The 27,960-nt window shown below is 36.0% G+C and overlaps 1 protein-coding gene across 1 annotated transcript; it reads left to right on the top strand.

The window, feature by feature from the left end:
• Positions 1 to 167: 167 nt before the first annotated feature.
• On the top strand, positions 168 to 26,756 carry LOC133249617 (UDP-glucuronosyltransferase 2B4-like). The gene is made up of 6 exons (XM_061420341.1): positions 168 to 926; positions 1,786 to 1,934; positions 17,588 to 17,719; positions 18,193 to 18,280; positions 22,509 to 22,728; positions 25,681 to 26,756. Exons 1-6 carry the CDS (start codon positions 197 to 199, stop codon positions 25,955 to 25,957), a joined length of 1,596 nt encoding a protein of 531 aa, XP_061276325.1. The 5' UTR covers positions 168 to 196; the 3' UTR covers positions 25,958 to 26,756.
• Positions 26,757 to 27,960: the final 1,204 nt, after the last annotated feature.

Raw genomic sequence — 27,960 nt, 5'->3', positions numbered from 1 at the left:
CAATATTAAACACATTGTATAAACATGAACTATTCTACACTTTACCATTTCACTTGCTTTCCACAACTGCTGACTGCTCATATAAAGTCACTACTAGAGGCACAGGAGTTATAATTTAACATCCTGATCAATTTCTCCTTGGATATAAACATGAACGATGACAAAAGGATGCAGTCATTTTTGAAAAGTTCTGTGTATGAATATGATGTCTATGAAACAGCTCTCATTTCTAATGCTGCTACAGCTGACTTGCTACTTCAACTCTGGAAATTGCGGAAAGGTGCTGGTGTGGCCAGTGGAATATAGTCATTGGATAAATATAAAGACAATTCTCGATGAACTGGTCTCAAGGGGTCATGAGGTGACTGTTATGACATCTTCAGCTTCCATTTTGATTAATACCAGAAAAGAGTTTGGTATCAAATTTGAGAATTTCCCTGTATCTTTAACTAAAGGTGATTTTGAGTATATCTTCAAGGATTTGCTTGAGAAGTGGACATATATGGAAAAAGATTCATTTTTGTCGTATTTTTCAGCAGTGCAAAGTTTATTTTGGAAATATTCTGATGTGTCCATGAAGATGTGTAAAGAAGTTGTTTCAAACAAGAAACTTATAACAAAACTACAGGAATCAAGGTTTGATGTCCTTCTTGCAGATGCCATTGGACCCTGTGGTGAACTGCTAGCTGAGATACTTAAAGTACCTTTAGTGTACAGCCTCCGCTTCTCTCCTGGTTTTTCAATTGAAAAATATAGTGGGGGCCTTTCATTTCCACCATCCTATGTACCTGTTATTATGTCAGAATTAAGTGATCAAATGACATTCATGGAGAGGGTCAAAAATATGATATATGTACTTTATTTTGACTTTTGGTTCCAGACATTTAATGAGAAGAAATGGAATCAATTTTACAGTGAAGTACTAGGTAAGTCATGTTTTTAATTGGTAGTGTGAAGTCCTAACTTTCCTAGTGCCTTGGAAAATGAATTTGTATAAAGTCACAAAACTTTGTCTCATAAGTGAAACTACAAAATGAAAATATAAAATTATCTAGTAAATATATAAAAATATTAAACTATAGAATAAGGTATAAACCTGTTGCCCATTACTTGTCCAGACACTCCAGGAAGTCATAAACCACAAATTTGAAGCACTTAGATACTTTCCAAGCAGTTATATATCCATATGACTGAACTTCCTTTTTTAATGTAAAAAAGTCACTAGAAACCTCACAAAATGTCTCAATAAAAGAAGACAGATGGAGTGAAATACACAAATATCTCTAGCACAAGTATCTAGGTAGCATTTAGAATTTGTTTTCTATTTGTATACCTCAGCTTCTGTATTATGTTATGCTGTATTATATAGTGTGACATGATATGATATGATACAATATGATATTATATGCCACTGTTGTTGTTTAGTCATTAAGTTGGGTCCAACTGTTTGCAACCCCATGGACTGCAGCATGCCAGGCTCCTCCATCCATGGGATTCCCCAAGCAAGAATACTTGAGTGGGTTGCCATTTCGTTCTCCAGGGTATTTTCCCAACCCAGGGGTTGAACCCATGACTATTCCATTGACAGATGGATTCTTTACCACTGAGCCACCAGGGAAGTCATGTACTATACACATACATGTTTATTTGCTTTACCAGAATACAGACACTTTCAAATATCTTTGACTATATCATTCCAAGCTCCTTTCAAAAAATTAGCTAATGTATTCACATGACAATATTATCATTTCATCTAACTCTTGTTGTTTTTGCTTTTCATTGTAGGAAGACAGACTACATTATCAGAGACAATGGGAAAAGCTGAAATGTGGCTCATTCGAACCTACTGGGATTTTCAATTTCCTCACCCATTACTACCAAATTTTGAATTTGTTGGAGGCCTTCACTGCAAACCTGCCAAACCCCTGCCTAAGGTTACCTATTCCTGTTTATTTTATTTTGTTTACATTGCATTTTTTATAAGAATAATCCTACATTCTTTATTTATAATGTTCAGTTACAGTAAGAGAGATGTGGGATGCTAGATAATGTGACTTGCCAATTAGAAACTCATATATTTATTTCTATAGCAACACAAGTATCTAAATTTCAGTATCAATACAGAATAAAGTGGGATCAGTGGGAGAATTTGAGAATATGGCAGTAAAAATATGACCTTCATTATTCAGCATATAGTAAAGAATGATATTTAGAAGAATTATAAAATAAAAAGAATAATTTTTAAAATGACTAACATATTCTAGAAGCAAGTGTTAATATGCAGAGAAATGGTGTAGATAGTTTCTGCCACCTGCCACTCTACTGGAAACATAGAATACCAATAAGTAATAAAAATTGTGTGAAAATTGTTATAATAAGGGAAGATGACAATAATAAGGAAACATCCATCATGAATTATAGAAAGTGTCTCTGAAGCACTGATATTAACATTAAGATCTGAAGGATGTTCGGGAATAAGTAGAAGGCATAGGGCAGGTGTGGAGGAAGACTCAAAAGGAAAGCTGATAGTATGGTAATAACAGTACCAAAGAAGTCCAAATTTAGTTTAAATGTGAAGAGACTGAGTAAAGAGACAGATGATAATGTCAGAGAGGTGAGTTAGAGGCAATTCATGGGGTCGCAAAGAGTCGGACACGACTGAATGAGTGAACTGAACTGAACTGAACCAAGAAACAACAGACTGGTTCCAGATAGGAAAAGGAGTACATCAAAGCTCTATATTGTCACCCTGCTTATTTAACTTATATGCAGAGTACATCATGAGAAATGCTGGGCTGGATGAAGCACAAGCTGGAATCAAGATTGCTGGGACAAGTATCAATAACCTCAGATATGCAGATGACACCACCCTTATGGCAGAAAGTGAAGAACTAAAGAGCCTCTTGATGAAAGTCAAAGAGCAGAGTGAAAAAGTTGCCTTAAAGTTCAACATTCAGAAAATGAAGATCATGGCATCTGGTCCCATCACTTCATGGCAAATAGATGGGAAAACAGTGGAAACAGTGCCTGACTTTATTTTGGGGGAGCTCCAAAATCACTGCAGATGGTGACTGAAGCCATGAAATTAAAAGATGCTTACTTCTTGGAAGAAAAGTTATGACCAACCTAGACAGCATATTGAAAAGCAGAGACATTACTTTGCCAACAAAGGTCTGTCTAGTCAAGGCTATGGTTTTTCCAGTGGTCATGTATGGATGTGAGAGTTGGACTATAAAGAAAGCTGAGTGCTGAAGAATTGATGCTTTTGAACTATGGTGTTGGAGAAGACTCTTGAAAGTCCCTTGGACAGCAGGGAGATCCAACCAGTCCATCCTGAAGGAAATCAGTCCTGAATATTCTTTGGAAGGACTGATGTTGAAGCTGAAACTCCAATACTTTGGCCACCTGATGCGGAGAGCTGACTCATTGGAAAAGACCCTGCTGCTGGGAAAGATTGAGGGCAGGAGGAGAAGCAGACGGCAGAGGATGAGATGGTTGGATGGCATCATCGACTCAATGGACATGGATTTGAGTGGACTCCGGGAGTTGCTGATGGACAGGGAGGCCTGGCGTGCTGCAGTCCATGGGGTCACAAAGAGTCGGTCATGACTGAGTTGCTGAACTGAACTGAAGCATCTAGTAGGAGCATTAGGAAGAAAACTAAAAGAGTAAAGAGAAGGAGAGAGATGATCACATTACCAAAAAAAAATCACACACAGGATTTAGTCACTGAGTTGCCTTATAAAGGGGCAAGAGTGGAAAGGGACACCATTTAGCAGTTTGTTGTGAATTACAGGCAACAATAATGCAAAACTAGACTATGATATTCATAGAGATATGACCACACTAACTCTTATAATAATAGAATCAACTTCATATTGTTGTGGGGGAAAATATTTGTTAGTATAAAACAAATGCCTCTGGCACTTATTCAGTGAGTCAAAAGAAATATTAACTACTGTAATCAATTTCATTTTGTTGCTATTCCATACTGTCAATAACCCAATGTGTACCAGCCACTTGGATCTAATCTCTAAACTAATGGAAACTGGTTTTCCAATACATCAAGACTATATCAATATAATCTAGGAAAGTCCTAGAAAGTATATATCCCAAGGAGTTGTTTAAAAGTAAAGTTTTTTAATTAAAAAATAAAAGTAATTAAATAATAATGCATTTAAGAAAATTTAATTAAAACATAATTTAAAACATTTAATTTAAAAGCTTTTAATGTTAAGAATTTTTTTAAGGTTTGACTATCAGATAACTAAGATGAAATGCTAAAATTCTTTTCAAAGGATTGCAGCTCTTCACCAGCGCTCTAGCTAATAGAGACCATTCTTCAACAATATAAATGTATGACTTAACAGTTTTTACAGTTAAATTCAGCACTTCCTAGCTTTAACATCATCATTTAAACCAATCTTCATTTGCAGTCCCAGGGTTTTACAATTTACAGATTAAAAAAGATAACTAAGTTTATTAGGAAAACTATTTTGTGTCTACACCAACGCTAAAGAAAAGCTCAGTAAAGATCCCTTTAGGAATGTGCATTTCAACATCATAGCTGTCTAAGAGAATGAGCACTGGAAAAATATAAACTGCATGTAGAAGAACCATAAATTCTGCACAGACCCTAAAGAGCAAATAATTTGCATCTCTTGAATCTGGAAACTTCCCATACTTTAAAATTACAAAGAATTCCTTATGAAGGTAAGCAAGAATCTAATCTGTTTTAAATTTATATGATCTTGTTTAACTTGACTTAAGACATAAATAGGAAGAAAGCAATCTGTAGCTAACTACTTTGTGATCTCTTAAGAGTTCCTTTTGTCTTCCCCTTGCTGGTGAAAAAATTAAATTGATATTATTTTTGAAAATAAAACTCAGTCTCTCTGTGAATTGCCAATAATTTGCAACTTTCATAGTATTCAAAGACTGAGATGAGATTAGTGAAGTTCTGTGCTATCTAATCCTAATTTTTTTAAAAGATTTTCCCATTCAAATTTCAGGAATAGTGTTAGTGTTATAGTAGTAGCAGTGATACTGTTATATAGTGATATATAATATATAGATAATGACAGAGTATAGTAGTGATAGTGTTAGTAGGAGGGGAGGGAAGGAGGAGGGGAATAAGAAAAAAGAAAAAGAGAAGAATAGGATAATGATAACTAACTAATAGTAGCTGTTGTTATTAGGTTGAAAACAAGATTTAAATTCAAGTCAATGATTGTGAAGATTTCATTATATAAAGAAACTATTCCATCAAACTCCTAACTTTTCCATTCATTATTAGATTTTCAGAAAATGTCTGTAATTCTATTTTATAAAGCCCACTTGACCTGATGTATGATCTTTTCATTTTAAATTTAATTTTTAATTGAAGGATAATTGCTTTACAGAATTGTGTTGGTTTCTGCCAAACATCAACGTGAATCAGCCGTAGGTTATACGTATGTTCCTTCTTTCTTGTTTAAAGAATTAAAACATTTGGAAAAATGCATCAAGAATTTTTAAAATGCATACAGCTTTTTATTTCATAGTATACATCCATGAGACCATACAGAGAAAAATAAAGATGTACAGAACAATATTTTGGGCAGTAATTCATAAAATGCAACACTAGATGTAATTTAAATATCCAAAATTAAGCAATAATTAAATAAATTATAGTATACACATCATGCCATATCAATCATTTTATCAAACAATACTGAATTACACTAAATCAGCTATAGTATGAGGTTTAGTTGGAAAGTATAGATATGATAAGATCACGGTTTTCTTGTAGGATAAAAATATAAGTTAAAATTGCAACTTTCAAAATATATGTCACAATGTGTATTTAATTATAGGAATGGAATAAAATTCGAATGAAAACACAAGTTTTAGCATAAAGCTCTAAAAGCCCATCCATGTTGTCAAAAATGGCAGGATTTCCTTCTTTCTCATGGATGAAAAACATTTCATTCTGTGTGTGTATATGTGTATTTTGAATATACATCTTTTATGTGTATTCATTCGTTGACAGATACTTGCTTCTTTCCCTTGGCTACTGTGAATAATGGTATGATAAACTTGGGCTTCCCTGGTAGCTCAGCTGCTAAAGAATCCGCCTGCAATACAGAGGACCTCGGATCAATTCCTGGGTTGGGAAAATCTCCTGGAGAAGGGAATTGATACCCATTCTAGTTTTCTGACCTGGAAAATTCCATGAACTGTACAGTCCAGGGGATGGCAAACAATCAGACATGACTGAGCTGACTTTCACAAACATGGGAGCATATATATCTCTTTGATATCCTGTTTTCATCTTTTCAGAATATGCACCAAAAATTGGAATTACCAGATCATATCAGTTCAGTTCAGTCACTCAGTCATGTCTGACTCTTTGCGACCCCATGAATCACAGCACGCCAGGCATCCCTGTCCATCACCAACACCCGGAGTTCACCCAGACTCAGGTCCATCGAGTAGGTGATGCCATCCAGCCATCTCATCCTCTGTCGTCCCCTTTTCCTCCTACTCCCAATCCCTCCCAGCATCAGAGTCTTTTCCAATGAGTCAACTCTTCGCATGAGGTGGCCAAAGTACTGGAGTTTCAGCTTTAGCATCATTCCTTCCAAAGAAATCCCAGGGCTTATCTCCTTCAGAATGGACTGGTTGGATCTCCTTGCAGTCTAAGGGACCCTCAAGAGTCTTCTCCAACACCATAGTTCAGAAGCATCAATTCTTCAGCATTCAGCTTTCTTCACAGTCCAACTCTCATATCCATACATGACTACTGGAAAAACCATAGCCTTGACTAGACGGACCTTTGTTGGCAAAGTAATGTCTCTGCTTTACAATATGCTGTCTAGGTTGGTCATAACTTTTCTTCCAAGGAGTAAGTGTCTGTTAACTTCATGGCTGTAGTGACCATCTGCAGTGATTTTGAAGCCCCCAAAAATAAAGTCTGACACTGTTTCCCCTGTTTCCCCATATACTTCCCATGAAGTGATGGGACCAGATGACATGATCTTCGTTTTCTGAATGTTGAGCTTTAAGCCATCTTTTTCACTCTCCTCTTTCATTTTCATCAAGAGGCTTTTGAGTTCCTCTTCACTTTCTTCCATAAGGGTGGTGTCATCTGCATAGCTGAGGTTATTGATATTTGTCCCAGCAATCTTGATTCCAGCTTGTGCTTCTTCCAGTCCAGCGTTTCTCATGATGTACTCTGCATTTAAGTTAAATAAGCAGGGTGACAATGCACAGCCTTGACGTACTCCTATTCCTATTTGGAACCAGTCTGTTGTTCCATGTCCAGTTCTAACTGTTGCTTCCTGACCTGCATACAGGTTTCTCAAGAGGCACGTCAGGTGGTCTGGTATTCCCATCTCTTTCAGAATTTTCCAGTTTATTGTGATCCACACAGTCAAAGGCTTTCGCATAGTCAATAAAACAGAAATAGATGTTTTTCTGGAACTTTCTTGCTTTTTCAATGATCCAGTGGATGTTGGCAATTTGATCTCTGGTTTCTCTGCCTTTTCTAAAACCAGCTGGAACATTTGGAAGTTCATGGTTCATGTATTGCTCAAGCCTGGCTTGGAGAATTTTAAGCATGACTTTACTAGCTTGTGAGATGAGTGCAATTGTGTGGTAGTTTGAGCATTCTTTCACATTGCCTTTCTTTGGGATTGAAATAAAAACTGACCTTTTCCAGTCCTGTGGCCACTGCTGACTTTTCAAAATTTGATGGCATATTGAGTGCAGCACTTTCACAGCATCATCTTTCAGGATTTGAAATAGCTCAACTGGAATTCCATCACCTCCACTAACTTTGTTTGTAGTGATGCTTTCTAAGGCCCACTTGACTTCACATTCCAGCATGTCTGGCTCTACGTGAGTGATCATACCATCGTGATTATCTTGGTCGTGAAGATCTTTTTTGTACGGTTCTTCTGTGTATTCTTGCCACCTCTTCTTGATATCTTCTGCTTCTGTTAGGTCCATACCATTTCTGTCCTTTATCAAGCCCATCTTTGCATGAAATGTTCCCTTGGTATCTTTAATTTTCTTGAAGAGATCTCTAGTCTTTCCCATTCTGTTGTTTTCCTCTATTTCTTTGCACTGATCACTAATTTCTTTGCATTGATCACTAAGGAAGGCTTTCTTATCTCTTCTTGCTATTCTTTGGAACTCTGCATTCAGATGCTTATATCTTTCCTTTTCTACTTTGCTTTTCACTTCTCTTCTTTTCACAGCTATTTGTAAGGCCTCCCCAGACAGGCATTTTGCTTTTTTGCATTTCTTTTCCATGGGGATGGTCTTGATCCCTGTCTCCTACAATGTCACGAACCTCCGTCCTTTGTTCATCAAGCACGCTATCTATCAGATCTAGTCCCTTAAATCTATTTCTCACTTCCACTGCATAATCACAAGGGATTTGATTTAGGTCATACCTGAATGGTCTAGTGGTTTTCCCTACTTTCTTCAATTTAAGTCTGAATTTGGCAATAAGGAGTTCATGATCTGAGCCACAGTCAGCTCCCAGTCTTGTTTTCCTGACTGTATAGAGCTTCTCCGTCTTTGGCTGCAAAGAATATAATCAGTCTGATTTTGGTGTTGACCATCTGGTGATGTCCATGTGTAGAGTCTTCTTTTGTGTTATTGGAAGAGGGTGTTTGCTATGACCAGTGTTTTCTCTTGGCAAAACTCTATTAGCATTTGCCCTGCTTCATTCCATATTCCAAGGCCAAATTTGCCTGTTACTACAGGTGTTTCTTGACTTCCTGCTTTTGCATCCAGTCCAGATCATATAGTAGACCTATTTTTAATTTTTTTTTTACAACCTTTCATTTTGTTTTCCATGGTGTCTTAATAAATTTACATTTATACTGACAATGTACAAGCATTCACTTTTTTCCACGTTCTCACCAACAGTTTTCTCCTCGTGGTGGTAAACTTCTAACAGGTATGAGGTGATAGTTCATTGTAGTTTTGATTTGAATTTCCTTGATAATTAGTGATGTTGAGCATCTTTTCATATACCTAATGGCCATTTAGATGTCTTCTTTGGAAAATTGTCTATTTTATTTGTTTCCCCATTATTTAACTAAATTTTTCTTGTTGTGTTTGGGTGAGTTACATATAAATGTAACTCATAGGTATATATATGGTTTCCCTGATGGCTCAGATGGTAAAGAATTTACTTGCAATGCAGGAGATCCTGGTTCGATCCCTGGGTCAGGAAGATCTATATATATCTATATGTATGTGTATATATCTATCTATCTATCTATATATATATATATATATATGTAAATCATACAACATAAAAGAAAAATTTAAAGAATGGAGAAAAAAAGAAAATAGTTTTCCAAAGAAGACATCTAAATGGCCATTAAGTATGTGAAAAGATGCTCAACATCACTAATTATCAAGGAAATTCAAATCAAAACTACAATGAGCTATCACCTCACACCTGCTAGAAGTTTATATAATATGGGCTTCCCTGGTGGCTCAGATGGTAAAGAGTCTGCCTATAATGTGGGAGACCAGGGTTCAGTCCCTGGGTGGGTAATATCCCATGCAGGAGGACATGGCAACCCACTACAGTATTCTTGCCTGGAAAATCTCCATGGACAGAGGAGCATGGCCAGCTACAGTCCATGGGGTCACAAAGAATCAAACACAACTAAGCAACTAAGCACAGCACATGTATATAATATATATTTATACATATTATGTATAAAATATATATATATATATATATGATATTAGCCCTTCAATATGTGGTTTGTAAAAATTTTCTTCCATTTTTTATGTATATTTTTATCTGGTCGGTTGTTTCTTTTACGGTGGAGAAGCTTAGAAGTTTCATGTAGTTCTACTTGTTGATTTTTCCTTTTGTCATGATTTTGGTGTCATATCCAAAGAAAATATTTTCAAAACCAATGTCAAGGAGCTTTCTCCCTATGTTTACTTTTAGGAGTGTTATAGTGTTTGGCCTTATTTTAAGTCTGATTCATTTGGAGTTGATTTTTGTGACAGGTGTAATAAAGGGGTCTCATTTCACTTTTTCACATGTATTTATCCAGTTTCCTCATTGAATGCTCTTACCTCTTCTGTTGAATATTAGTTGACTATAAATGCAGGGGTTTTTTAATTTATTTATTTATTGTAATTGGAGACTAATTACTTTACAATATTGTAGTGGGTTTTGCCATACATTGACATGAATCAGCCATGGATGTACATGTGTCCCCCATTCTGAATCCCCCTTCTACCTACCTCCCCATCCCATCCCTCAGGGTTGTCCCAGTGCACCAGCTTTGAGTGCCCTGTTTCATGCATCAAACTTGGACTGGTGGTCTATCTCACATATGGTAATATACATGAATCAATGCTATTCTCTCAAATCATCCCACCCTCACCTTCTCTCACAAAGTCTAAAAGTCTGTTCTCTTCTGCTGTGTCATCTGTGTCTCTTTTGCTGTCTCGCACATAGTTACCATCTTTCTAAATTCCATATATATGTGATAATATACTGTACTGGTGTTTTTCTTTCTGACTTACTTCACTCTGTATAATAGGCTCCAGTTTCATCCGCCTCATTAGAACTGATTCAAATGCATTCTTTTCAATAGCTGAATAATATTCCATTGTGTATATGTACCACAGCTTTCTTATCCATTCACCTGCTGATGGACATCTAGGTTGCTTCCATGTCCTAGCTATAGTAAACAGTGCTGCGATGAACATTGGGGTACATGTGTCTCTTTCAATTCTCGTTTCTTTGGTGTGTATGCCCAGCAGTGGGATTGCTGGGTCATATGGCAGTTCTATTTCCAGTTTTTTTAAGACTCTCCACACTGTTCTCTATAGTGGCTGTACTAATATGCATTCCCACCAACAGTAAGAGGGTTCCCTTTTCTCCACACCCTCTCCAGCATTTATTGTTTGTAAACTTTTTGATAGCAGCCATTCTGACCAGCATGAGATGGTACCTCACTGTGGTTTTGATTTGCATTTCTCTGATAATGAGTAATGTTGAGCATTTTTTCATGTGTTTGTTAGCCAACTGTATGTCTTCTTTGGAGAAATGTCTCTTTAGTTCTTTGTCCCATTTATTGATTGGGTCATTTCCTTTTCTGGAATTGAGCTGTAGGAGCTGCTTGTATATTTTTGAGGTTAATTCTTTGTCAGTTGCTTTATTTGCTATAATTTTCTCCCATTCTGAAGGCTGTCTTTTCACCTTGCTTATAGTTTCCTTTGTTGTGCAAAAGCTTTTAAGTTTAATTAGGTCCCATTTGTTTATTTTTGCTTTTATTTCCATTACTCTGGGACGTGGGTCATAGAGGATCCTGCTGTGATTTATGTCAGAGAGTGTTTTGCCTAAGTTTTCCTCTAGGAGTTTTATAGTTTCAAGTCTTATGTTTAGATCTTTAATCCATTTTGAATTTATTTTTGTGTATGGTGTTAGAAAATGTTCTAGTTTCATTCTTTTACAAGTGGTTGACCCGTTTCTGAGCACCACTTGTTAAAGAGATTGTCTTTTCTCCATTGTATATTCTTGCCTCCTTTATCAAAGATATGGTGTCCATAGGTATGTGGATTTATCTCTGGGCTTTCTATTTTGTTCCATTGGTCTATATTTCTGTCTTTGTGCCAGTACCATACTGTCTTGATGACTGTAGCTTTGTAGTATAGTTTGAAATCAGGCAGGTTGATTCCTCCAGTTCCATTCTTCTTTCTCAAGATTGCTTTGGCTATTTGGGGCATACAAATTATGAAATTATTTGTTCTATTTCTGTGAAAAATACTCTTGGTAGCTTTAAAGGGACTGCATTAAATCTATAAACTGCTTTGAGATAGTATACTAATTTTCACTATATTGATTCTTCTGATCCATGAACATGGTATATTTCTCCATCTATTTTTGTCATCTTTGACTTCTTTGATCAATGTTTTTTAGTCTCCTATATATAGGTCTTTTGTTTCTTTAGATAGATTTATTCCTAAGTATTTTATTCTTTTCATTGCAATGGCGAATGGAATTGTTTCCTTAATTTTCTTTCTGTTCTCTCATTGTTAGTGTATAGGAATGCAAGGGATTTCTGCATATTAATTTTATATCCTGCAACTTTACTATATTCATTAATTAGCTCTAGTAATCTTCTGGTGGAGTCTTTAGGGTTTTCTATGTAGAGGATCATGTCATCTGTAAACAGTGAGAGTTTTACTTCTTTTTCAATCTGGATTCATTTCTTTTTCTTCTCTGATTGCTATGGCTAGGACTTCCAAAACTATGTTGAATAGTAGTGGTGAGACTGGGCACCCTTGTCTTGTTCCTTATTTTAGGGGAAATGCTTTAAATTTTTAACCATTGAGGATAATGTTTGCTGTGTGTTTATAATATATGGTTTTCATTATGTTGAGGCATGTTCCTTCTATGCCTGCTTTTTGGAGTGTTTTTATCATAAATGAATGTTGAATTTTGTCAAGGCTTTCCCTATAAATGCAGGGTTTTAATTCTGGAACCTGTATTCTGTTCCACTGATCTATTTGTCTTTTTTATCCCTGTGCCATATTATTTTAAAAATCATAGTTTTGTACTATTTGAAATTGTGAGGTATGATGCCTTTGGCTTTGGGTAGTGTCAATATTTTTAAAATATTACCTCTTGAGATCATGAACACAAGATAAATTTCAATTTATTTGTGCTTTATTCTATTTCTTTCTACAAAGTCTTATAGTTATCACTATACAGATCTTTCACCTCATTGGTTAAACTTATTTCTAGTTATTTTCTAGTTTTTGATCCAATTGTGAATGGGATAGGTTTTTTTCAGATGTTTCATTATTATTATTAGAAATCCAACTGACATTTTTTCAACCTCACTGTTAATCATGGAAATGCAAATTAAAATATGTTTCAAACATCACATTTAACAAAATTGCTAAAAGCATATAATATTCAGTGGTATTTAAGTACATTGTGCTTGAAGGCTCAGTCATTTTGGTGCATGAACTTAAAGGCCTTGTGGCATATGGGGTCTTAGTTCCCAGATGAGGGATCAAATCCATGTACATTGCATTGGTGGATGGATTCTTAATCACTGGACCTCCAGGGAAGTCCTTATAATGTGAACTCTAATACACCTAATTTCCTTATGCTAATTTTCTATCCCACAACTTTACTGAAGTTGACAATTAGTTCAGATTTTTGGCTGAATCTCTGGGATTTTCTGTATTAAAATATATATATATATATATATATATATATATATTATTTGCAAAAGAAATGGTTTTAATCCTTCCTGACTTGGATGTCTTATTTCTTTGTCTTGCCTAGTTACTCTAGCTAGGACTTCTAATACTATATGTAATGAGTGTGAGAGTGGGCATCCTTGTCTTGTTCCTGATATTAGAGGAAAAGCTTTCAAATTTTCACTATTAAACATGATGCTAACTTTGAGTTTGTTATATATGACTTATGCTGAAATATCTTCCATCCATAGTCACAGTGTTGAGGGTTTTTATCAGGAAAGAATGTTGCATCTTGTCAAATATTATTCTATATCAATTAGCATGGACAAATTATTTTAAATTTCATTTTATTAATGGAATATATTACATTAATTGATTTGGGTACATTGAGCCATCCTTTGCATCCCAGGAATAAATCTCATCTGGTCACCGTATGTAATCCTTTCAATGTGTTCTTGAATTTGACTTGCAGATATTTGGATGAGAATTTTTACATCTATATTCATATCCTTATTGATTTGGTATAAAGGTAATACTGGTCTTGTAGAATGAGTTTCAGAAGTGTTCCTTCTCTTTAATTTTTTGGAAGAGTTTTTGAAGAACTGGCATTAATTTTTTTTTTAATATTTCATCAATTTGTCAGTGAAGCTATTGAGGTCCTGGGGTTTTCTCCACTGGGAGGGTTTTGAAACTAAGTGAATATCTTTAGCTATTATGGCTGTCAAGATTTTCTAGTTCTTCCTAATTCAGTCTTGATAGACTATGTGTTTCTAGAAATTTATTCATTCTTCTTGGTAATGTAATTTGTTGGTATATAATTCTACACAATAATTTCTTAAGAGCCTATGTAGTTGTAATAACAGCTGCAATGTCTCCACTTTCATTTATAGTTTTATTTATATGAGTTTTTTTCTTTCTTTTGTTAGTCTAGCTAAAGTTTGGTATTTTTGTTTATTTTTTGAAAAGACAGAGAGAGCCAAATACTATATGATATCCCTTATATGTGGACTATTGATGCTTGGGGCTGGTGCACTGGGATGACCCAGAAGGATGGTATGGGAGGCAGGTGGGAGGGGGTTCAGGATTGGGAACACGTGTACACCCGTAGCAGATTCATGTTGATGTATGGCAAAACCAATACAATATTGTAAAGTAATTTGCCTCTAATTAAAAATAAATAAATTTAAATTTAAAAAAATTCAAACTTTTAAAAACAGAGAGTAATATTAATACAATGGTTCCAGGATCTGTGGGGTAGGAGAATAGGAGAGATGTCTTTCAAGAGTGCAAACTTGCCTCTCATAGAAAAATAAATCCTGAAGATCTAAGATAGAGAACAGTGAATATAGACAACAATATTAGATTATAATTATAAAATTTGCTAAGAGACTACATCTTAATTAATTATTCCAATCATAGAAATGATAATTATGCAGCATGATAGAGGCACAAAATATCATGAAAATGATGATTCTATTACAATATATAAATGCATCAAATCAATATATTATACACATTAATATGTTTTATGTAAAATGTAAAAAATCTTTTTTGTCTTTAAAGAGAGCATATGAATTTTAAACTATTTCTTGACAGTGAAAGTGAGTACATCTTTATTTTTATAATTTTTTTGTATTTTTAATACTTTTTCACCATGAAGTCATATTATTTTCATAAAGATGTCAAAAAGTGAGAATAAACAGTCCATAGCAGTAATTGATCATTAAATAAAGGAACTTCTCCAATAATATGATAGGGATCCATTTTCCATGGAAAAGATAAGCAGCTTTGGGTAGTAAGAGAATGAGACAAAACAATGAATACAGGTAACTTTAAAAGCTGCTACAGGTCCCTGGAAATACACACAATACCTGAATGGACCATGTTAAATCATAGGAAAGTTCAGTAAACTTAATATTGAAACTGATATCAGGATGACATTATACTTTCAAAGAATGTACTACACAATATAGTCAGCAAGGTTAAAGTTTGAAAAAAATCTTATTCTTTTTGTAAAAAATACTTTTTAAAAGAAGTTTAATGACAATAGTTATACTCAGACAATAAATATTTTATGGTGAAAGAGTTGGGTCATTGTTTTCCAGAAAGAAAAGAATAATGAGTTTGAAACAGAAAAGAGAAATTTAAAAAATGAATATATGATTTTGACCAAATATCCTGGAAAATTTTGCCTCTACATTTTTTTTTTTATAATAAAGTGCACCGAATGATGTGGAATTATTTTAGTGTATAGAGTAATGATTTTTTACTTGGAAAAGTATGAAGGAAAAAGTGACAAAATAATTAGAAAACAATTCTAAGTAAATACAGCTTCTCCAGGAGCTGTGTTTAGTTTGATGTGGACTACTCAAAAAGTGACCACATCTCTGCTGCAGAAAGCCCTGAGGCACTTCTCGCACTGTGGGAAAGGTGCTCACTGGGAAACTCAGTAAGGTGATGATGATGATGGTCCCTCAAAGCTGTTGCACATAGCACATCCTACTATGACATCAATTACACAAAATGAGTTCATGGCAAAGGATGTCATATGTAAACAAAACCAGCGATAAGGTTATTCAAATATGTGAGTACACAAGTACACATCTGGGTTATAAAAGATCTCATAGTATGAAACTGTTGGATTATAAATAGTCCTCATCAGACTGTTTCACAGAAACTTCAAACTACAATACCAGACTCCTCACTGTCACTGATAAGTAATATATAGAGAGAGTCAGGAAAATTGTGACAAAGTTTAAGATAAGGAACAAGGATTATAGAGGTATAGAATGACAGACATGAAATGAATCTAATCATAATTTTTTTTCAGTGCTAATAGCCATGGAAATGAAATATGAATGACTATGCTAAAATAATTCTGCCTGGAAAAAGACAATTTAGTAGAACTATAATAAAAAATAAGAGTGAGAAAAATCCTGGAGTGTAGCTTTCTTCCAAGAATTTATGTTAGTAATTAACAACATTATAGATGAAGAGTTTGAGTCTAACAGTAGTCTTAGTCTAAACAGCAATTGTTTAACAGTATCTCCTCATCACTGGTGGCTAAGATGGTAAAAAAATCCACCTGCAATGCTGGAGACCTGAGTTCAATCCCTGGGTTGGGAATATCCTTTGGAGGAGGGTATGGCAAACCACTCCAGTATTCTGGCCTGGGGAATCCCCATGGACAGAGGAGCCTGGTGGGCTACAGTCCATAGAATTGCAAAGAGTCAGACACAACTGAAGTGACTAAGCACACCTCATCACTACTGTGTACTGGCTCTATCTCATTTCTCACTTGTACATACACACAAGTGCACAAATACACACAATAGAAATAACTGACCTCATATGACACATCTCCTTCCAAAGGACCTCGAAAATTAGGTCTGGTGAAAAAAAAAAAAAAACCCATTACTTAAAACATTACGGAGTTTCCTCAAAAAATAAATGACCGAATGATCCAGCAATTCCTCTTCTGGGCATATATCCAAAAAGAATTGAAATGAGGATCCCAATGAGATATTTGCACACCATGCGCATGAAAGCACTATCCACTAGAGCCAAAGGACTGAAGCAACTCGTGTCCATCAGCAGATAAATCCATAAACAAAATGTGGTATTCACAAACAATAAAACATTATTCAGCCACTAAAAGGAAATATGACACATGGCACACCATGGGTGAACTTTAAATGAAATAAGACAGTCCAAAAAGTCAAATACTAAATAATTCAACTTATATGAGGTATTTAGACTAAACAAATTTGTAGAAACATAGAGAGGACTGAAGTTTGCCAGAGGCTGGAGAAAGAGGAAAATGGAGTTTCTTAGTGGGATCAGATTTCCAGTCTTTCAAGATGAAGACTTCTGGAGACTGGTTGCACAACATGAATATACTTAACACTACTGAACCATAAGGGATTCCCTGGTAGCTCATCTGATAAAGAATCTGCCTGCAATGAAGGAGACCTGGGTTCAATCCCTGGGTCAGGAAGATCCCCCTGGAGAATGAAATGGCAACCCACTTCAATATTCTTGCCTGGAGAATTCCATGGACAGAGGAACCTGGTGGGATACAGCCCATGGGGTCACAGTCAGACATGACTGAGTGATTAACACTTGACTAACACTTGACTTGACTTGACTGAATCATTTAGGAGTGATTAAGATGGCAAATTTATCTTACGTGTATTTTACTACACTTTTTATAAAGCCACTACTCTTATAATTCTTTGAAAAATTAGATTTCTCTCTTTAGCTGTTTGTAGGCATCCTTTAAGTAATGTTTGCTATGTTGTTGCTCTTTTGTGACGGAGCTAATTATTTTTTATAGGAAATAGAAGAGTTTGTCCAGAGCTCTGGAGAAAATGGTATCGTGGTGTTTACTTTGGGGTCAATGATCACTAACATGACAGAAGAAAGAGCCAATACAATTGCATCAGCCCTTGCCCAGATTCCACAAAAGGTACATATAGTAATTTAAAAGTGTCAACTATTTAATGGGTCTCTTAAATAATGTAAAAGATCTGATTACAAATATATCCTGCAAGAAAAATAAACTATTATGATAGCTCCAACTTATCTCAAAATAAACATGTAGATTATTAGTAATTTGCCACTAATATTTTCACCATAGAATCAAGACCACCTAAAAATTTCTTAGTTAAATTTGTCAAGGAAAATCTTATTTGTCTGTGGCATCATGTGTGAAATCTGATTGCCAGCCATACTTATTTAACATAACAATTAAGTATGTAAAATGTGTGTGTTCCTGTTCAGGCCAATGCATTAGTAGTTTTTACTTAAAATCTCTGATCCTTATTTCCTTATTGTCATACACAAGACATTTATCTAGATATCTTTAAACCTGTACAAAATTCTAATGCTAAAACTGTGAAATTTAAGTTATGGAATAAGGTATTTACTTTACTCTAACAGGTGTTATGGAGATACAGTGGCAAAAAACCAGACACCTTAGGACCCAATACTCGGCTGTATGACTGGATCCCCCAGAACGACCTTCTTGGTGAGACTTGATAGAACAAGTATTGAAAACAAGAATAACAGCAGAGCAGACTGATAGTACTTCAACACAAAACAAACTTATTGAGTATTTATTATTGAAAAACTCAAAAAGAAAAAGTTACTTCCTCATTGTTATTTCCAGCCTTAGGTGAAAAAAAAAAAAAAAAGAAAATGAAAAAATTCTCATGTCATTATACACAATACATTTTTTAGGGCCCAAATGAAAAACCTTTATTTTAACTGTAATTACTTCTGACAGTGAACTTGTAAATAACTTTGTGGACTGTTGTTCTGTCTCTGAACTCTTTCTTTACACTTGTCTGCTCTATTAGGATATTTTAAATGTTACTAAAACATAATATTCTTTGGCATTGCCTTTCTTTGGGATTGGAATGAAAACTGACCTTTTCCAGTCCTGTGGCCACTGCTGACTTTTCCAAATTTGCTGGCATATTGAGTGCAGCACTTTCACAACATCATCCTTCAGGATTTGAAATGCCTCAACTGGAATTCCATCACCTCCACTAGCTTTCTTCGTAGTGATGCTTTTTAAGGCCCACTTGATTTCACATTCCAGGATGTCTGGTTCTAGGTCAGTGATCACACCATTGTGATTATCTGGGTCATGAAGCTCTTTTTTGTACAGTTCTTCTGTGTATTCTTGCCATCTCTTCTTAATATCTTCTGCTTCTGTTAGGTGCATACCATTTCTGACCTTTATTGAGCCCATCTTTGTATTAAATGCTCCCTTGGTATCCCTAATTTTCTTGAAGAGATTCCTAGTCTTTCCCATTCTGTTGTTTTCCTCATTTCTTTGCATTGATCGCTGAGGATGGCTTTCTTATCTCTCCTGGCTATTCTTTGGAACTTGCATTCAGATGCTTATATCTTTCCTTTTCTACTTTGCTTTTCACTTCTCTTCTTTTCACAGCTATTTGTAAGGCCACCTCAGACAGCCATTTTGCTATTTTGCTTACTTTTCCATGGGAATGGTCTTGATCCCTGTCTCCTGTACAATGTCACAAACCTTCATCCATAGTTCATCAGGCACTCTATCAGATCTAGTCCCTTAAATCTATTTCTCACTTCCACTGCATAATCACAAGGGATTTGATTTAGGTCATACCTGAATGGTCTAGTGGTTTTCCCTACTTTCTTCAATTTAAGTCTGAATTTGGCAATAAGGAGTTCATGATCTGAGCCACAGTCAGCTCCCACTCTTGTTTTTCCTGACTGTATAGAGCTTCTCCATCTTTGACTGCAAAGAATATAATCAATCTGATTTCGATGTTGACCATCTGGTGATGTCCATGTGTAGAGTCTTCTCTTGTGTTGTTGGAAGAGGGTGTGTGCTATGACCAGTGCATTCTCTTGGCAGAAATCTATTAGCCTTTGCCCTGCTTCATTCTGTACTCCAAAGCCAAATTTGCCTGTTACTCCAGGTGTTTCTTGACTTGCTACTTTTACATTCCAGTCCCCTATAATGAAAAGGACACCTTTTGGGGTGTTAGTTCTAAAAGGTCTTGTAGGTCTTCATAGAACCGTTCAACTTCAGCTTCTTCAGTGTTACTGGTTGGGGCATAGACTTGGATTACTGTGATATTGAATGGTTTGCCTTGGAAACGAACAGAGACCATTCTGTCATTTTTGAGATTGCATCAAAGTACTGCATTTTGGACTCTTTTGTTGACCATGATGGCTACTCCATTTCTTCTAAGGGATTCTTGCCCACAGTAGTAGATATAATGGTCATCTGAGTTAAATTCACCCATTCCAGTCCATTTTAGTTCGCTGATTCCTAGAATGTCGACGTTCACTCTTGCCATCTCCTGTTTAACCACTTCCAATTTGCCTTGATTCATGGACCTGACATTCCAGGTTCCTCTGCAATATTGCTGTTTATAGCATCGGACCTTGCTTCTATCACCAGTCACATCCACAACTGGGTATTGTTTTTGCTTTGGCTCCATCCCTTCATTCTTTCTGGAGTTATTTCTCTACTGATCTCCAGTAGCATATTGGGCACCTACCGACCTGGGGAGTTCCCCTTTCAGTATCCTATCATTTTGCCTTTTCATACCATTCATGGGGTTCCCAAGGCAAGAATACTGAAGTGGTTTGCCATTCCCTTTTCCAGTGGACCACATTCTGTCAGACCTCTGCACCATGACCCTCCCGTCTTGGGTGGCCCCACACAGAATGGCTTAATTTCATTGAGTTAGACAAGTCTGTTGTCTGTGTGATCAGATTGGCTAGTTTTCTGTGATTATGGTTTCAGTGTGTCTGCCCTCTGAAGCCCTCTCACAACACCTACCATCTCACATGCTAGTAAAGTAATGCTTAAAATTCTCCAAGCCAGGCTTCAGCAATACGTGAACCGTGAACTTCCTGATGTTCAAGCTGGTTTTAGAAAAGGCAGAGGAACAAGAGATCAAATTGCCAACATCCACTGGATCATGGAAAAAGCAAGAGAGTTCCATAAAAAAACATCTATTTCTTCTTTATTGACTATACCAAAGCCTTTGACTGTGTGGATCACAGTAAACTGTGGAAAATTCTGAAAGAGATGGGAATACCAGACCAACTGACCTGCCTCTTGAGAAACCTATATGCAGGTCAGGAAGCAACAGTTAGAACTGGACATGGAACAACAGACTGGTTCCAAATAGGAAAAGGCATACGTCAAGGCTGTATATTGTCACCCTGCTTATTTAACTTATATGCAGAGTACATCATGAGAAATGCTGGGCTGGAAGAAGCACAAGCTGGAAACAAGATTGCTGGGAGAAATATCAATAACCTCAGATATACAGATGACACCACCCTTATGGCAGAAAGTGAAGAAGGACTAAAAAGCCTCTTGATGAAAGTGAAAGAGGAGAGTGAAAAAGTTGTCTTAAAGCTCAACATGCAGAAAATGAGATCATGGCATCTGGTCCCATCACTTCATGGGAAATAGATGGGGAAACAGTGGAAACAGTGTCAGACTATTTTTTGGGGCTCCGAAATCACTGCAGATGGTGATTGCAGCCATGAAATTAAAAGATGCTTACTCCTTGGAAGGAAAGTTATGACCAACCTAGATAACACATCGAAAAGCAGAGATATTACTTTGTCAACAACAGTCCGTCTAGTCAAGGCTATGGTTTTTCCAGTGGTCATGTATGGATATGAGAGTTGGACTGTGAAGAAGTTGGAGAAGACTCTTGAGCATCCCTTAGACTGCAAGGAGATCCAACCAGTCCATCCTAAAGGAGATCAGTCCTGGGTGTTCGTTGGAAGGACTGATGCTGAAGCTGAAACTCCAATACTTTGGTCACCTCATGCGAAGAGTTGACTCATTGGAAAAGACTCTGATGTTGGGAGGGATTGGGGGCAGGAGGAGAAGGGAACGACAGAGGATAAGATGGCTGGATGACATCACCAACTCGATGGACGAGTTTGAGTGAACTCCGGGAGTTGGTGATGGACAGGGAGGTCTGGCGTGCTGTGATTCATGGGGTCACAGAGTTGGACACAATTGAGGGACTGAATTGAACTGAAAACATAACAGTTCATCTTTTATTACCAGTAGTTCTCTTATATATAATCTTGTTTTATAGTAGAGTCTTTTTGGTTACCTATTTTAAATATAGCAGTGTGTACCTGTCAATCCAAAACCCCGTCTGGCCCTCCCCACCCCATCCCTGATAAGAATGAATTCATTCTCTAAATCTGTGAGTCTGTTCCTGTTAAACAAATAACTTAATTTGTATCACAATATTTTTCTTGAAAAATTACACATTTTATGATAAAATACAGATTTTCCTTCCTTGGATTCCAGTACCACTAGTATTACCCTTCCTTTGCACTTGACACCCTTTCTATCAAACTAAATGTCTTCAGAATTTCTTTATAGACTATATTTCTGACATGTCCTCCCTGTTTGTTTGTTTTGATGTGATTGATGTTCATGTGGTTTCTTTTACCCAGAATGTTCTTTCAATTTGTTTACCTGCCAATCTTGAATTTATGAAGTTCAAGTGACAAAGCTCTTCTTTTAAGAAGCCTTCACTTAACCTCTCCAGCAGAATTAGTGGATTCTTGCTAAGAGTTCTGATAGCAATTTAAATGAAGTTTCCTGTGTATAATCATCTATCTAAAATACACTGTTTCTTTCAGTGCCTTCTAGTACTCATTTTATTTCTAAGACTCAATTAATAATTTTACTAAAATTCATTCAATCCTAGGTCATCCAAAAACCAAAGCCTTTTTAACTCATGGTGGAACCAATGGCATTTACGAGGCCATCTACCATGGGATCCCTATGGTGGGCATTCCTTTGTTTGCTGATCAACCTGATAACATCGCTCATATGAAGGCCAAGGGAGCAGCTGTCAGTTTGGACTTGGAAACAATGTCAACAAGAGATTTGCTTAATGCATTGAATGAAGTCATTAATAATCCTTCGTGAGTATATATATATATATGTATATGTACATGTGTATACATATTACTATATACTATTTCTAGAGGTGTTCTCTTGGGAAGACATGGGAGGCAGGAAGGGGTTGTCACATAAAAACAGAGTAGTAAGACTTGCTCAATGTTTTGAAAACAGTCAACAATAGCCTATTGTGTCACCTTAAGTTTTTTCCATGGTTGTAGGGAAAAGGTTTGTCAAAGGCTCAAGGATGGTGGATAAATTTTGAAAGAACTTATTAGATTGTGAAGAATCCCTCAAAGGTAACAAGGATGAAGAGGAAGAATTGAGAACAAAGCTAAAGTAGGGAACCATGAATGCTATGAGGACTCATCTGCATACTTTCTTTCAGCATGTAAAATCCACAAATGTTTTAAATTCTTCTAAGACGGTTTAATTTTAGTAAATCACAGTGACATAATTCATCTCAAATTCCCATTACATTAGGACTTTCCAGGTAGCTCAGAAAGTAAAGAATCTGCTTGCAATGCAAGGTTTATATGAGACCTGGGTTCAATCCCTGAGTCAGGAAGATCCCCTGAAGAAGTAAATAGCAGCCCACTCCAATATTCTTGCCTGGAGAATTCCATGGACAGAGGAGCCTGGTGGGCTACAGTTGGTGGGGTCACACAGAGTCAGACATGACTGAACAACTAACACTCGCACTTTGCACTTCTGTATAGTCTTTCCCTATTGTATTACAAAAATATTTCTGAATCCCTGCCCTCTTCTCAAAAATACAGTGTTTCCACTGTGCTTTTTTACAGAACAGGCCTTCAATCTTTCCCAGCATCAGGGTCTTTAATGAGTCTGCCCTTCACATCAGGTGATCAAAGTATTGAAGCTTCAACTTCAGCATCAGTCCTTCCAGTGAATATTCAGGGTTGATGTCCTTTAAGATTGGCTGGCTTGATCTCCTTGCAGTCCAAGGGACTCTCAAGAGTCTCCTCAAGCACCACAATTCAAAAACATAAATTTTTTTGGCCTTCAGTCTTCTTTATGGTCCAACTCTCACATTTGTACATGACTACTGGGAAAACCATAGCTTTGACTACACAGACCTTTGTTGGCAAAGTGATATCTCTGCTTTTTAAAATGCTGTCTAAGTTTGCCATAGCTTCTCTTCCAAGGAGCAAACATCTTTTAATTCTGTGGTTGCAGTCACCATCCACAGTGAATTTGGAGCCCAAGGAAATAAAATCTGCTTTTTTAAAGTCACTGCTTTCAATTTCTCCCCTTCTATTTGACTTGAAGTGATGGATCTTAGTTTCTTGAATGCTGAGTTTTAAATCAGCTTTTTCATTCTCCTCTTTTACCCTCATCAAGAGGCTCTTTAGTTCCTCTTCTCTTTCTGCCCTTAGAGTGGTAACCTCATCTGCATATATGAAGTTGTTGATGTTTCTCCTGACAATCTTGATTCCAGCTTGTGATTCATCTACTCTGTTAATTCACGTGATGTTCTCAGCATAGAAGTTAAGAAAGCAGGGTAACAATATAGAGCCTTGAGATACTCCTTTCTCAATTTTGAAGTAGTCCATTTTTCCATGTCTGGTTCTAACTATTTCTTCTTGACCTGCATACAGGTTTCTTAGGAGATAGGTAAGGTAGTCTGGTACTCCCATCTCTTTAAGAATTTTGCATATTTTCTTGTGATCCACACAGTCAAAGGCTTTAGCGTAGTCAATTAAGTAGAACTAGATGTTTTGGTGGAATTCACTTGCTTTCTCCATGATCAAGCAAATGTTGGCAATTTGATCTCTGTTTCCTCTATCTTTTCTAAACCCAGATTGTACATCTTGAAGTTTTGGTTCACATTGCTGAAGTCCAGCTTGAAAGATTTTGGTTATAACCTTGCTAATATATGAAATAAGCACACCTGTATGGTAGCTTGAACATTCTTTGGCATTGCTCTTCTTTGGAATTGGAATGAAAACTGACTTTTTCTGTCCTGTGGCCACTGCTGAGTTTCCAAAATCTGTTGACATATTGAGTGCAGCACTTTAACAGCATCATCTTTTAGGATTTGAAATAGTTCAGCTGAAATTCTATTACCTCCACTAACTTTGTTCATAGTAATGCTTCCTAAGGCCCATTTGATTTCACACTCCAGGCTCCCTATAGCCTTTCCCTTATTCAGGGGATCTTCCCAACCCAGGGATCGAATCCAGGTCTCCCACTTTGCAGGCAGATTCTTTACCAGCTGAGCCACATGGGAAGCCCAAGAATACTGGAGTGGGTAGAATACTGGAGTGGGTAGCCTATCCTTTCTCCAGAGGATCTTCTTGACCCAGGAATCGAACAAGGGCAGACTCTTTACCAACTGAGCTATGAGGGAAGCCCAAGAATACCCCTAAGAATAAATGTATTATTCCTCCAGATAATCAGAAAAGATGCTATTCCTAACATTCCACTTGACAATGAAAAAAGCAGGCAATCAGAGTTAAGATTCAAACCAAGGCACTTCACGTCCACACTTCTAAATATTACTCCACTAATATGATGTCAACATTAACTCCTGACCAGCACTGCCTGGACATGTCCCTGAATCTCATCATGGATAGGTCTCCTATTTCTGGATTATAATAGTATTTTAAAATCTATCCACCAGAATCTATTACCAACTCCTTCCTGGATAGCTCGAACTTTGAACACTCAAAATATGTATTTCCTTTCTCTCTTCTGGCCTTTGGGATTTAATTCATTCATTCTTTAAATTACAAATGCTTCTCTTTCCAATTTTCTCTTTTTTCATAGCTTGAAATCCTATGCATTTAATAAATTGTATTACATAAGCTGTGATGTCTAATCAACTCTGAGGGAAATAATCTGTATTTCTTCCACTCTATGAAGCATTCAATTTTACCATCTGTATGAAACTGTTACATACTTATCTTTTCTAGTTCATTCTATAAACTGATGTCTGTTTGATTTTTCCTCAGATATAAAAAGAATGTGATGTGGTTATCAAGCATTCAACGTGATCAGCCTATGAAGCCCCTTGACCGAGCAGTCTTCTGGATTGAGTTTGTCATGCGCCACAAAGGAGCTAAGCACCTTCGGCCAGCCGCCCACAATCTCACCTGGTACCAGTACCACTCTCTGGATGTGATTGGGTTCCTGCTAGCTTGTGTGGCAACTGCTGCGTTTGTCATCACAAAATGTTACCTATTTTGTTACCGAAAGTTTCTTAAAACAGGAAAGAAGAAGAGGGAGTAGCTGGATGTGAGGCCTGAAGCAAATATGCCCCATAGCTGGAACTCTTCTAGCTAATTCCAACAGGAAGGAGTTAAGGCTCCCATCCTCCTGTGACAAAATGGCTAGTCACAGTTTAGCACCTTAGATCAAAACTAGTTTTTAAGGGATTTTCTATGCTTAAGAGTAGAAATGTGTCATGTTAAATAAAAATAAAACCATATGACTATATATTGAAATTCATATTTTTATTTTATTCATTTTGATTTTAATTCAAACGTTATACAAAAAATTATTGAATATAACAATGTTTCACATATTGTGCACAGCAACAAGTTTATTCCTAGTATCCATGTTATTTTGTAGATATCCAGAATATTTTAATTTCATTTTGATGCAGAATTTTATAGTTTTATCTTGCTACAGAAACTGTACAATAATCAGAATTGTGTTGATTCACCTTTTTGTTTCATTTGTGAGACCAATAACACTTCTTCTTCTTGCTTTTTAACTGTGCATCCAGCTTCACCATTACTTCTTACCTAAAGCCATGATGTAACATTTGTCTTCATCCAGTTTAACTCATTTCCCAGTGGAATGTTTGTGGAATTAGAAATATAGCCTCTGCTACCTGCTTCCTATTTAAAAAAAAAAAAAACAACTGAGATATTTGGGAAAATCTTTGATATTTTGACCTAATTATTTTTTCCTCATCACCTTTAAAAATAATCACCTTATCTCTTTCGCATCAATATTCAGCCTTCAATAATGGATGTAGGTCTCAACTGTATATTAAGATAATATAATAAATGGTCTTATTGAATTTTCATTTTCTCAAAATGCACACGAATATATATGTATATAAACCTAGGCACATTATGACTGACATAATAACAATGAGCAGGATACAAAAATTACATAAATTTCATGGAAATTGATAAATCAAATGAAAGCAATCTTAAGACATTCCTGAAAACTGAACATCAGGAAAGCAGTGTACAATGAAAGTGGTCCAGCTGAGGAAAGCATACTTGTCTTATTGGTCAAGAGGATCACTGTCCATGTCATATGGCAAACATTTATCAACCTGAGGCATAATTTATTTCAAAAATAAAATAAAACACTGACACTGGGAGAATTATAAGAAAAATTTACCACTGAATTTTCCATGAAAGCTGCCTAAATAATTGACACATTTTTAAAGAAAAACAGAACTAATATGGTGCCATAGTAGATAGTATTGTTCAATCACACATATAGGTTTAAATAATTTTTCTCAAATCCATCCTGCAACACATGTAACAGAAAAAGGACTGGTAGTCCACTGTACAATGAGAACTACTACAAATCTCCAAAGAAAAGTCAACCAGCCCAATATGAATATGAATATATGAAGTATATGAACAGGAAATTCACAGAAGTTAACTGGCCAGTGACATATAAAAGGTGTCAATGGTCACTGATTCTTTACGAAATGGAAATTAAGTCAATGAACTACTTTGCTATAGATGATTTGTAAAACAAATTGTATGGGAGGACTATTTTTCTGGAAGTATAATGTGGAAATACCTTTTTAAGAAAATTTAAACACAATGCTGATATTGCCACCTACATTAGAAATCTGCCATGCAGAAAGACTTGCACATGTTCATAACTATAATCTAAACATTCCCAGTAGCACTTATATGGCTCTCAGCTAAGGAACACACTCACCTACAACATAAGTATGGGATAGTAGGAGAGAAAATAGATTATGGGCAATGTTGGCGAATACTGCCATGTCACATTGCTAAATAAAAATCAAGTTTCAGAAATTATAAAAAATAAGCATGACTCTCTTCTTCCAAAATAAAATGAAATATATGTAAATTTGTATGCCACAGAAGAAATGATCTTAAAGAATACACCTAATTTCCAATGGTGAGAATTTAAATTTTTATTCTATATATTTCTTTATTATTTGACCTTTAACAATAATTTTTTCATTTATTAATTTTGTGGTTTAAAAAATAATTAGTGAAAAAAAT

Source organism: Bos javanicus, chromosome 6 (assembly GCF_032452875.1).
Source record: "Bos javanicus breed banteng chromosome 6, ARS-OSU_banteng_1.0, whole genome shotgun sequence".
In the NCBI taxonomy this organism is placed as follows: domain Eukaryota; kingdom Metazoa; phylum Chordata; class Mammalia; order Artiodactyla; family Bovidae; genus Bos; species Bos javanicus.
Note: the sequence above shows the minus strand (reverse complement) of the source record. Positions and strands in the feature narration are given on the sequence as shown.